Source organism: Porites lutea, chromosome 8, assembly GCF_958299795.1.
Source record: "Porites lutea chromosome 8, jaPorLute2.1, whole genome shotgun sequence".
Classification (NCBI taxonomy): Eukaryota; Metazoa; Cnidaria; class Anthozoa; order Scleractinia; family Poritidae; genus Porites; species Porites lutea.
In genome coordinates this window covers 14,880,488-14,892,161 of record NC_133208.1, presented here as the reverse complement: position 1 = coordinate 14,892,161, position 11,674 = coordinate 14,880,488, and the positions used below count along the sequence as shown (strand labels likewise).

Sequence of the window (11,674 nt, the reverse complement as noted above, 5' to 3'; positions counted from 1 at the left end):
TTATCCTTAGCAAAACAAGTTCGAGTTTAAAATTCATTCCTTTTAGAGCAATCATGACTGGGTCACATCGCAGTTCTCCATAGTTGATGTAGCTTCAGTTTAAGCTGCAATACATTCTTCGAGATTTGGATCTGAAAATCACTATCCGTGAGAATTTAACATCCTGCTACAAATGCTAACGATCTGGTCCCAGCGCGACAAAACATTGCAGGAAACCGTCACTTTCACAGACAAAAAGAAAATCGCTTATAATTATTCAGACCCAGAAGGCACTTTGGAGAAATTAAACAACCTAAAACCCTTATTTAGCCGCATTGAAGAGCTTAACATTTCAAACATTTCAAAAGAGGTCAAAGAAAATGCTCTTGCATCAGATTGCAAATCATATGCCGACCAGACACAATAACCGCAGAAAATCAATATGCGTGTCACGACCTCTCAATATGAAATAATCGGCAAAAATGAAATTTGCTCAGTCAAAAAGTTTTTCTCCAGAGCATAATCTACCCATCACGGAAAAAATTCATTGGAACAAGCAGCATTTCGGCATGAGGTAAAAGTCGTGTGTTGCCTTCTGACCCCCCTTTTATACTAAAAATACATGTTTTGTTTTTATATTCCTAATCCATCAATACAAATTATTTCAAAACATGTTGTAGTCGTTTGAAATAGGAAATTAGTAAAGCTTAAACCGTATTGCTACAAAAGCTGAATTGGTGATAAAAGCTTAATTGCGTTGAATAAAATTAAACACACCACTTGTTTGCTCATAGCTTTTAACTTGTCCCTCTAGTACATTGCTTATCATGCTCTTCCAAACTTTCCAAAGCCAACACACACACAACAACAACACTTCTAAAGTTGGAAGTATTCTTTCACGTGCTTGTCTATTCTTGTCAACCAATTGTAGCGTCTGTTAGATTCAAAGTCCCTCAGGTGGTCGTTAGTAGCCAATCAGCCGTCTTGTCCAAAATCTGGACCAACTAATTTAACTGTGCTAACAATTGGATCGGCGCCATCAAAGCAACAGCGCTCTGCTCCAGAGGCTTTTCGCGCGGGTCACTATAAAGACTTGACAGAAACCGGAAACCGCGCTAGAAAAGTCTCTGGCACCCAGGGTACACCTACAGTAAAGTCAGTAAAAAATCCTTTGAAACAGTAATTTTTTTCCAGAAAGAAGCAAAAACGGCTCAAAAAAGGCCAATATTATTTTGTTTAGTATATCAAGGAGTTTTTGGCCATTTTACGACAATTCCGGATTATTTCAGAAGATTTCCGAAGGCTACCGACGATTCCCGAAGACTAAAGCAGCCCAACCCCCCCCCCCCCCCCCTTCCCCCCACTTGTAAGTGAATTAAAAATAAATGCATTTGTCTCTTCGTGACCGGATGAAGAAATTTGTTTAACTTATTCCCAGTAGGATAAGACCGGAGATAACGGCGTTCTCAAATAGCCAGCAAACGTAAGCAATAAAAATGAGATCATGCCTGCTCTTTTTCTGTTTGTCAAATTGACAATTTTATCAATATGCATTAAACTGGCTTCACTGTTCTGACAATCAATTGTCTTAACAATTGTCTTTTTACCCTTGAACTTCTAATTGCTCTAATTTGGAATCTTCCTAAAAATGCATTGAAACATATCCTACACGTTGAACGTTACCTTTGAGTTAAAATTGTTGTACGTATTTCCGTCATTAAGCAACATCTTCGGTTCAAGTATAAAACATCCTTATTGATTGTCAGAACCTTATTCACCAAAACGTGGTAAATACAGCGGATCAAAACAGCTGAGAACTGAGGTACGTAAAGTATAAAATTTTTACCATTATGGAAGATAGAGATGTTTTTTACTTACTATATTTCGTAGTCTTTTGATTATCTTTATACTTTGATCATGAACGGCCTTATCGACACCACTGCGCCGTATGTGAACATATTTATCTGTTACGGGCAGCAGTTAAGGAAATATCGACCATCATAAGCATAAAAGAAATTTGATGAATTTCTTTTTCCTCCGGAGCGCTTTAATTCTAAGAAAACTGAGAAAAAAATTTTGACCCGCGACGATCCCGAAAGGTTCCGCAAGCAAGTGTGAAATTGATATTTTAAACTGACTTTTGGTCTTCAAGAAAAACGATTCCAAGGATCATGATACCGAATTTGGATAGAGTGAGTGCCGTACTTTCACAGAAACTATATGACTTATCTTTGTTGTTGTTCATAAGTAGCAAACAACGCGCGGGAACGTGCTGTATTTTCAAACATGAAAAATCCCGCAAATACCTCCTTAGTTCAAATGTTTTTTTCACTATGTCCTATAATTCAGATTTTCCTTTTAACTATGTGATTAGAGGGATTTGAGGTTGTTCTTGACAATATGTTAGAATCAGCATGGGTTTTCTTTACAGCGCCTCACGCGAAGGTTTTAAAATGACCGTAATTCACTCAAATTTCTACAACGGCTGAGTAAACAATTCTTGTTGCGTGACCGTAACATCAAGCGGACTTTTTACACAGCTGCTGGCCGGAATATACACAAAAGCGTACTGAAAACGATTCTGGTGTTAGCTTTTCGTCCTTTTTTTATTGAAAAAAAGGTAATCGGCTAATGAGAGGTTATTTTTTCTCATTGTTAATGTGTAAGTTTTCCTTTTGTAAGATGTTTTCACTGATAAATACCAGGATCGATGTAATTTGATTAGCTCTCGGCTAACCTGTTTAACTTTTATACTTGTTTTTTTTTTTTTTTTTTTTTTTTTTTTCGCTTCCTTTGGTTTGAGAAGAATAGGAACACAGAGACAAAAATCATAGATGCTTTTTAAATTGATATTTACTTCAATTGTGAGGATTTCAAGTTATTTTTATTATTTGTTGAAGAAATGACAGAGTTGGCTAAAGAGTTTACTAGCCGTAGCGTATTAGTAAATTGAATTAGTCGATTAAATGCAAAAGAGCAAAAATTTAATTAGCGAAGTTGAAGTGAATTTGCTTTGCCAGTTTTGTGTCATCATGGACGTTAAGTGCTCTTTTAGTTCGTTAGTCGGCGGTTCTTATTTGACCCCAGAGACAGGCGCAGATCAACTCAGGTTATTCCATTTCGGAACTGCAAAAGAGACATCGCGGGTCATTTGTCTTCCTTGTCAATAACTGACGTAGAAACCGAAATCGAACTTATTTTGGGAAGAGTATCTACATCCTTTTCTTCGGAGTTAAACCTTTCGGAATTAAAGATTTGTCCCCGGCACCGCTCATCTCTTGGTATTGGGTGGCGTCGAGGATCGAATCAGTGCCGAGTTCCCCCTCCAATCTCGAAGCATGGCGGACAAGCCCAAAAAAAACGCAAAGGCAGAAAGAGGACTTGGCAAAAGTGCTTGTTATTTGCTATGGAAGAAACTGGGAATTTTTATTCCAGCTGGTTCAGGTATGTACACCTAATTGCAATAAGGTTGTCGTAGGAAAAAGCAAAAAGCTAAAAGCAAAAAGTTAAATAGGAATTAATTAGCATGTAATTATCATGGCTTGCAACATTCACAACACAAACGCTTATAGCTGAATATTAATCACGTAATATGAGAGAAATTCTTGGTGTCATTCTAATGCAATTCGAGGCTGATTCTTCTAGCGAATTTCAAACGTGCTCGAATTACAAACGTACATCGGATAACTACTAAAGAAATAATGGCTCCATTTTTTTCAATAAATATAGCCTGGGGTAAATTCCAGGAACGCAACGGGTGTTTTAGATTAGTGCTAAACAGAAAAGCAAGTCTGCGTATGGTTTGCAGTGCACAACACCATCTGATCACAATTTTCAAGCAACAAATCAGGGGCGCGGCGTAGGCAGGACTTTTCATCGCGGAGAGGGTAAAGAGGGCCTTCGCCAGTTCCTCACCTGAGCCACAAACCAAGCTTCGTTTGTCAGGACATAATAGATTGGCGACTGAAAGTGCGACAACTGAGACATAACATTGCTCGCGTCAATTTACCTTTTTGAGCTATTTTGAAAAAATAGCTCATATGTCAGTGGTGTGAGCGTATGTATCTTTGTGGCTTTGTATCTTTGTATGTTCGGATGTTTGTTGCAAGAGCCAATAAGGCTGAAGGTACTATGAGTTGATGCTTAGGAACCAATGAGATCTTGGCATCTACTTAAAAATGGCATTGCTAAAGGTCGAACAAGGGCACTTTTAGACCGCCATCTTGATTCTTCAGAATTGTTTCGTCTATTATTACGGCTATAGCTGTTTGGAAACATTATATTAAATATCTTCATGATTCAAACGCTGTGTACAGTGATGCAGCTGTTGAAGGGTTCATATTTTAGTGTGGATGCTACTTCAGGACATTTCTGACCGAATTCGGCTATCGCGAACGGTACCACGCACGTATTTATGAGTTGTGTTTCACCTGCTTCAAGGTAGAGTATAAAAGATCATATATTTTCAAAGTAGTCCAGTGAAGCAACAATTGATATTTAGATATGGACTTTAATTTGAAAGTATGCGGCCTATAAAATGTGGTTTTAGAAGTTTGAAAGGCAGCTTATTTTTTTTAAAGCTGTACCGAGTATTGTTAATCTTGTAAACAAGCTGTAGAAATATTATTCTCTCGCTTACAAAGTTCAACAGACCTTTTTCGTTCCGGCAAACCAACAACAAAAAAAGAATAATAACTGAACAACATGATACATCCTTCCTGCATACTAAGCATTATAGTTACTGAAACGTATTTTATTTAGTAAAGATGCCTAACTTAAGTAGAAACAGTAGCGTTAAGGGAATAAAATTGGAAGAAGCTAGTTGACACAATAATTAGATACTGCTTTATTGAGTGGAGTAACATGATATGAGCAGAAATATATTTCGGCAGTTTGATAATTTTCTTGGAAGTTAATAAATGTTAGGCTATCAACCTTGACGTTGCATGAAACATAATTTAATTGCAGCTGTTTGTAATGAAGCCGAGGTGATTTCTTAAGATCGTTTGGGAAAATTTTGTAGTAAACAATTTGCGTTTTTTTAAAGTACGAATTGTAAAAGGGCCAAAGACCAACATGTTCTCGTACAAATTGTGTGCATGAGTTATTTTTATAATTCTGTTTACTCGATTACTATGTGATAACTCGAATTCCCTCACGTACGAACCACGAAAGGGGTCAAAGTCCAACACTTTCACGTGCCAGTAGTGTGACTGTACATCTCGTGCAGATTGGCTTTTCACAATAATAATCGTAACTTGAACGTATGAAGACCTGTTTCGTTTTGTAACCAATGCCTTAAAAAGGCTCTTGTCTTTTAAGAAGCAATAGCTTTTAAAACATGATGAAATAAGTTGTCGGAGTTAAACACTGTTTCACTGAGTAGAATCGCACGTGAAAACCTCGTGAATTGCGATGATGCAACCATATACCACAATGATAAAAATCCTGGTATTTCGAAACTATAATCGAATTCGATGAGTCACATTTTGGCTTAAGAAACTCCGAAGAAACCTTAGAGTGTTCCTTCTAATCAACGTTTGGTGAGTAGATATATCTGGTTTTACTTAGATATATATGGTTTTACTTTAACAATTTGGTTACCTTGCACCGAATGAAACAGGGAAAGACTGAGGAAAGTGAATATATAGCATGAGGATCGACGCAGCCGAGCGTTTCGCGTTTTCATTTGAGTACGGCAATACTCAATTTCGCACAAAAACCCAGTCTACATTTAGGACGAAAAAGGTAGATTCATCGCTCTTGGTAAGGTTACACGGAAGCATTAAAGTTACACTTAAGCATTCAAAATAGTTCATGCACGTTTAACGTGCCTATGTTTCTTTTTCGAATTGTGCGACTTCTGTTGATGGAGAATGTTGGCTCTAAAATGACTATGGTGCTGTCTATCTTACAGCGCGGAATTACAGAATTATCTCGTGTTATTGTGAATGAATTCTTAAGGTTGCTCGATACAGTTTTTCAGGGTCAATACCCGCCAAGTTTGAGCATAGACTACGTCGCCATAAACAAAGTTTTGGAAAATTGCCATCACAGTTGTATTAGATAAAGATGAAAATTTGTTATGATCAGGGTTGCAACGGCATCGGAGTTGTCATAGCAACGAAATGACGCTATTACCTATTTTACTTGCAGAAGTATATCTCGGCACTGGGAACTGTTCTTCCAAAATCGTTTACAGGAGCTTTTTCCTCCAATAGCGGCCTCGATGTTCGTGAAGTTTAAGCGAAATCTGTAAGAGCGTTATCGAAATATTTTGGGATGAAGTTTTTATGGCTAGAAACACAGTAAAACATAGGCACGTTAAACGTGCATGAGCTATTTTGAATGCTTCAGTGTCACTTTAATGCTTCGGTGTAACCTTACTAAGAGTGATGAAACTCCCCCTTTCATCCTAAATGTAGATTGGCTTTTCATGCGAAATTGCGTATTGCGGTACATAAATGAAAACGCGAAACGCTCAGCTGAGTCGATCCTCAAGCTATATATTCACTTTCCTCTGTCTTTCCCTGTTACATCATGCAAGTTAAACAAATCGTTAAAGTGAAATAAATTTCTACTCACCAAACGTTGATTAGAAGGAAAACTCTAACGTTTCCTCGGAGTTTCTTAAGCCAAAATGTGACTGATCGATTACTGAATAGTTACGAAATACCAGGATTTTTATCATTGTGGTAAATGGTTGCATCATCATAATAAGGTTTTCACGTGCGATTCTACTCAGTGAAACAGTCTTTAACTCCGACAACTTATTTCTTCATGTTTTAAAAGCTATTGCTTCTTAAAAGACAAGAGCCTTTTTTAAGGCATTGGTTACAAAACGAAACAGGTCTTCATACGTCCAAGTTACTATTTATCATTGTGAAAAGCCAATCTGCATGAGATGTACAGTCACACAGCTGGCACGTGAAAGTGTTGGACTTTGCCCCCTTTCGTCGTTCGTACGTGAGGGAATTCGAGTTATCATTCAGTAAACTAGTAAACAGATTTATAAAAATAACTCACGCACACAATTTGCACGTGAAGATGTTGGTCTTTGGCCCTTTTACAATTCGTACGTAAAAAAGGGCAAATTGTTTTACTACAAAATTTTCTCAAACGATTTTAAGAAATCACCTCGGCTTCATTATAACATCTGGAATTAAATTATGTTTCATGCAATGTCAAGGTTGATAACCTAACATTTATTAACATTTGTGAAACAGTCTTTAACTCCGACAACTTATTTCGTCATGTTTTAAAAGCCATTGCTTCTTAAAAGACAAGAGCCTTTTTTAAGGCATTGGTTACTAAACGAAACAGGTCTTCATACGTCCAAGTTACTATTATTATTGTAAAAAGCCAATCTGCATGAGATGTACAGTCACACAGCTGGCACGTGAAAGTGTTGGACTTTGCCTCCTTTCGTGGTTCGTACGTGAGGGAATTCGAGTTATCACACAGTAATCTAGTAAACAGAACTCATGCACGCAATTTGCGTGTGAAGATGTTGGTCTTTGGCCCTTTCACAATTCGTACGTTAAAAAGAGGCAAATTGTTTTACTACAAAATTTTCTCAAACGATTTTAAGAAATCACCTCGGCTTTATTACAACATCTGCAATTAAATTATGTTTCATGCAACGTCAAGATTGATAGCCTAACATTTATTAACTTCCAAGAAAATTATCAAACTGCTGAAATATATTTCTACTTATATCATGTTGCTCCACTCAATATAACAGTATCTAATTATTGTGTCAACTAGCTTCTTCCAATTTTATTCCCTAACGCTACTGTTTCTACTTAAGTTACGCATCTTTACTAAATAGAACGAAAAAGATCGGTTGAACTTTGTAAGCGAGAGAATAATATTTTTAAAGCTTGTTTACAGGATTAACATTACTCGATACAGCTTTCAAAAAAATAAGCTGCCTTTAAAACTTCTAAAACCACATTTTATATGGCGCATACTTTCGAATTAAAGTCTATATCTAAATATCAATTATTGCTTCATTGGAAGAGATTTGAAATTATATGATCTTTTATACTCTACCCATTTGTAGCAGGTGAAACAGAACTCATACTGTCGTGCGTTGTACCGATAGCCGAATTAGGTCAGAAATGCCTCGAAGCAGCATCCACACTTAAATATGAACCCTTAAACAGCTGCATCACTGTTCACAGCGTTTGAATCATGAAGATATTTTATGTAATGCTTTCAAACACCTGTACCCGTAATAAAAGACGAAAAAATTGTGAAGGATCAAGATGGCGGTCTCAAAGTGCCCTTGTTCGACCTTTACCAATGCCATGTTTAAATAGATGCCAAGATCTCATTGGTTCCTAAGCATCAACTCATAGTACCTTCAACCTTATTGGCTCTTGCAACAAACATCCCAACATACAAAGATACAAAGCCACAAAGATACAAAGCCACAAAGATACATACGCTCACACCACTGACATATGAGCTATTTTTTCAAAATAGCTCAAAAATGGACAATATTGTTGTTTGGCCGTTATCTGTAAAAAATGAGGAGCTTTTGACATGTAATTTCAAAGCATAGTAGTTTCAATCTTTTTAAAAACCTGTGTGAAAGACCATTTAGATAGCTTCAACCGATTGCTAGAAAGAAGGGTTTGATTAGTATGTATCGAGGCGCTCTTGTTAGCGGTTTTGTAAACATTTTGGTCTTCTTTATCAAATTAGCGAATAATTTTTAAACCACTCGATAGATTTCTTAAAAAAATTAAGATTCTTGAGATTAGCCTTCCTTTTATATGACTTGTTAGTTTCAAGATTATTGATACATTGTAAGGCAGTAAAATAACGGCTACAATTCGCTACTTTTTTATCGGAAGTTTCGTCATTACTAGGGAAAGCCTCTCATTATTCAAGGCATTGTCTCCAAGTTTCATTTTCAAGTAAACAGCGGTAACTAACAATGCATTTGACATAGGCAAAAATGCTAACTATAGTTGTGCACGAAAATATGAAACTTGGAGACAATACCCTGGATAAAGAGAGGCTCACACTTGTATCCACAAAATTTCAGCCAAAATATTAGCGAATTGTAGCCCTATTTTTACTGCCTTACAATATATCAATAATCTTGAAACTAAAAGGTCATATAAAAGGAAGGTTAATCTTAAGAATCTTAAATTTAAAAAACAAAAAAAAACTATCGAGCGGTTTAAAAAAACCTATTTGCTAGTTTGTTAAAGTAGACCAAACTATTCAAAAACCGCTAACAAGAGCGCCTGGATACATACTAATCAAGTCCTTCTTTCTAGCAATCGGCTGGAGCTATCTCCACGATCTTTCACACACGTTTGTAAAAAGATTGAAACTAGTATGAGGTGAAATTGCATGTCAAAAGCGCTTCGTTTTCTGCAGATAACAACCGAACATAGAGATTGTCCATTTTTTACCGTATTTCTAACCACAAAATCCTTATCCCAAAATATCTCGATAACGCTCTTACAGATTTCGCTTAAACTTCACGAACATCGAGGCAGCTGTTGGAGGAAAAAGCTTCCGTGAATGATTTTGGAAGAACAAGAACAGTTCCCAGTGCCGATATATACTGCTGCAAGTAAAATAGGTAATAGCGTCATTTCGTTGCTATGACAACTCCGATGTCATTGCAACCCTGATCACGACAAATTTTCATCTTTATCTAGTACAACTGTGGTGGCAATTTTTTCAAAACTTTGTTTATGGAGACGTAGTTTATGCTCAAACTTGGGAGGTATTGGCCCTGGAAAACTGTATCGAGCCACCTTAACTAATTGTTACTTGTGTAAATAATTAAAATACGCGAATGTAAATCACACGGCTAATTTATTCCTATTTGGCTTTTTGCTTTTTTCTATGACAACGTTATTGCAATTAGGTGCATACATCATTTTTCATCTTTTTCAACCAAACAGACCAGCTCTAAAATGGCGGTCCAATCTGACACTTCAATTAAAGCACTTTGTAAAAACGTTTATTTATTTATTTTTTATTTTCATTTTAACTCTTTCAATAATTAAGTAGCCGTGACGGACGCAAATTCAATAGCCTTTGTTTATTTACGTGTTTCTTTTCCTTTCATTATTCTAACATTTTATATTTAACAATTATTCTTTGAAATTGAGGTGAATAGTGGCTAAATATTTGCCAAGCCGCGAAAGCGGCGAGGTAAATATTCCCAAAGCCACTATTCACCGAGATTGAAAAGAATAATTGTTTTAGTATATACACACGAAGTGATCTCAACAAAGTCAGAGAGGAAACCATTAAAAAGTACAATTTGATTGACAGATCAAATCACGCGTAAGTTTAAAAATAGGTCTTTGCAGAATTTTCAAACATGGCAATTCACAAGTTTATCACTTCGCTAACAACAGCGTAATGGCTTAAATGGAACCGCGAAAAGTTTGAACTGTTTACTTACCTGAGAAGAAAAGTGTAGCTTTGTTGTTTTCTGTTGACTCGCCAAGTTTATAGCCAAAAGGGCTTGTTGTGTCGTTCTTCGCATGAAGTGCTGACAAAAATGGCCAGCTCGGTAGCTCGAGGTAAGACGTCGTCTCCCTGTATCATTAAGGAGTTTAAGATACGGAGACTACGGACTACGAACTACGGCTGGACGAGCGTTGTCCTTTGTTCGTAGCACTGGGTTGAGTCGTGCAAATATAGAACGTTAAGATTGCACTACAGACAGTAGACTAGGAGAGAAGAGGCGGAGAGTGAAACAACACGCAAAGATTTTCTTGTTTTCATCACAGTTCACAAAAATGCAAGTCAGTTCTGCATGTGATCATATCTTTAGAACAATGAGCAAATTCTTCCATACTTGAAGGAAGCAATTACGTCGGGTGAAATTAGTGAACAAAGTTTCGGTTACACAGGTTTTATTTTTTCGCCCATGAATACTTATGTCAGATATTAAAGAAATAAACAGAAATAGTATAGCTCATTTATTAGATTTAGAAGATGGACTTCTCCGACTACTGATCTGATGTAGTTTGAAGTATTGAAATGCCGAGTTTCGATTGTCTCGAAGATGTTTACATCATTTTCATTCAGCAAATGCGATACAAAAACTCGCATAAACAAAGGTTACACAAGTAGAAAGACACACTAATCAGTTCGATCAAACCTTAAAACTTTTCAAGTGCGAAGAGAAAGTAATTCGTAAATTACCTGCATGATTTCTCTTCTTCTCCGTCGTCAATCTGAATTCTGCGTACAAACAGCTAAGCTTATTTAAATATGAGCTTAGCTAGATAATAATATAGTCACAACAGTGGATTAAAAACGTAAATCTGAGCAGAAATTAGACAAAACTTACATATTTCGCTTCCCTCTCACTTAAAGCAGGTGAATTGAAAACGTTTTTTACGAAAAGACGAGATTCTTGAACTACCGACACGGCAAAATGCGAGCAAAATTTTCTCCGTAGTCGCGACTACGCGAGACAGCTCAACAACTCACCGTAGCCGCTGGACTACGCGGGGAAAATGAACTTCACCGGCGAAAAACGTCTGATTGGTCGACGTGCGACCACGTGTTATTGCCAAATTCAAAATGGCGGCAATACCTCCCTAGTTTGTTTATTCCAGTGGAAAGAATTAGATTAATTGCCGCTTAATATGAGTTGCAAATGCATATACGGATTTTCTTAGAATAGCCCAGACTTTTTATT

General features: G+C 36.8%; 1 protein-coding gene across 1 annotated transcript in view; it reads left to right on the top strand.

The window, feature by feature from the left end:
• The first annotated feature begins 3,317 nt into the window (after positions 1–3,317).
• The window catches only part of LOC140945234 (uncharacterized), a 26,133-nt gene continuing 17,776 nt past the window's right edge, over positions 3,318–11,674 (top strand). The window contains exon 1 of the mRNA XM_073394286.1: positions 3,318–3,423. Coding sequence (XP_073250387.1) covers positions 3,318–3,423 — 106 coding nt within the window. The remainder of the gene's footprint in view (positions 3,424–11,674) is intronic.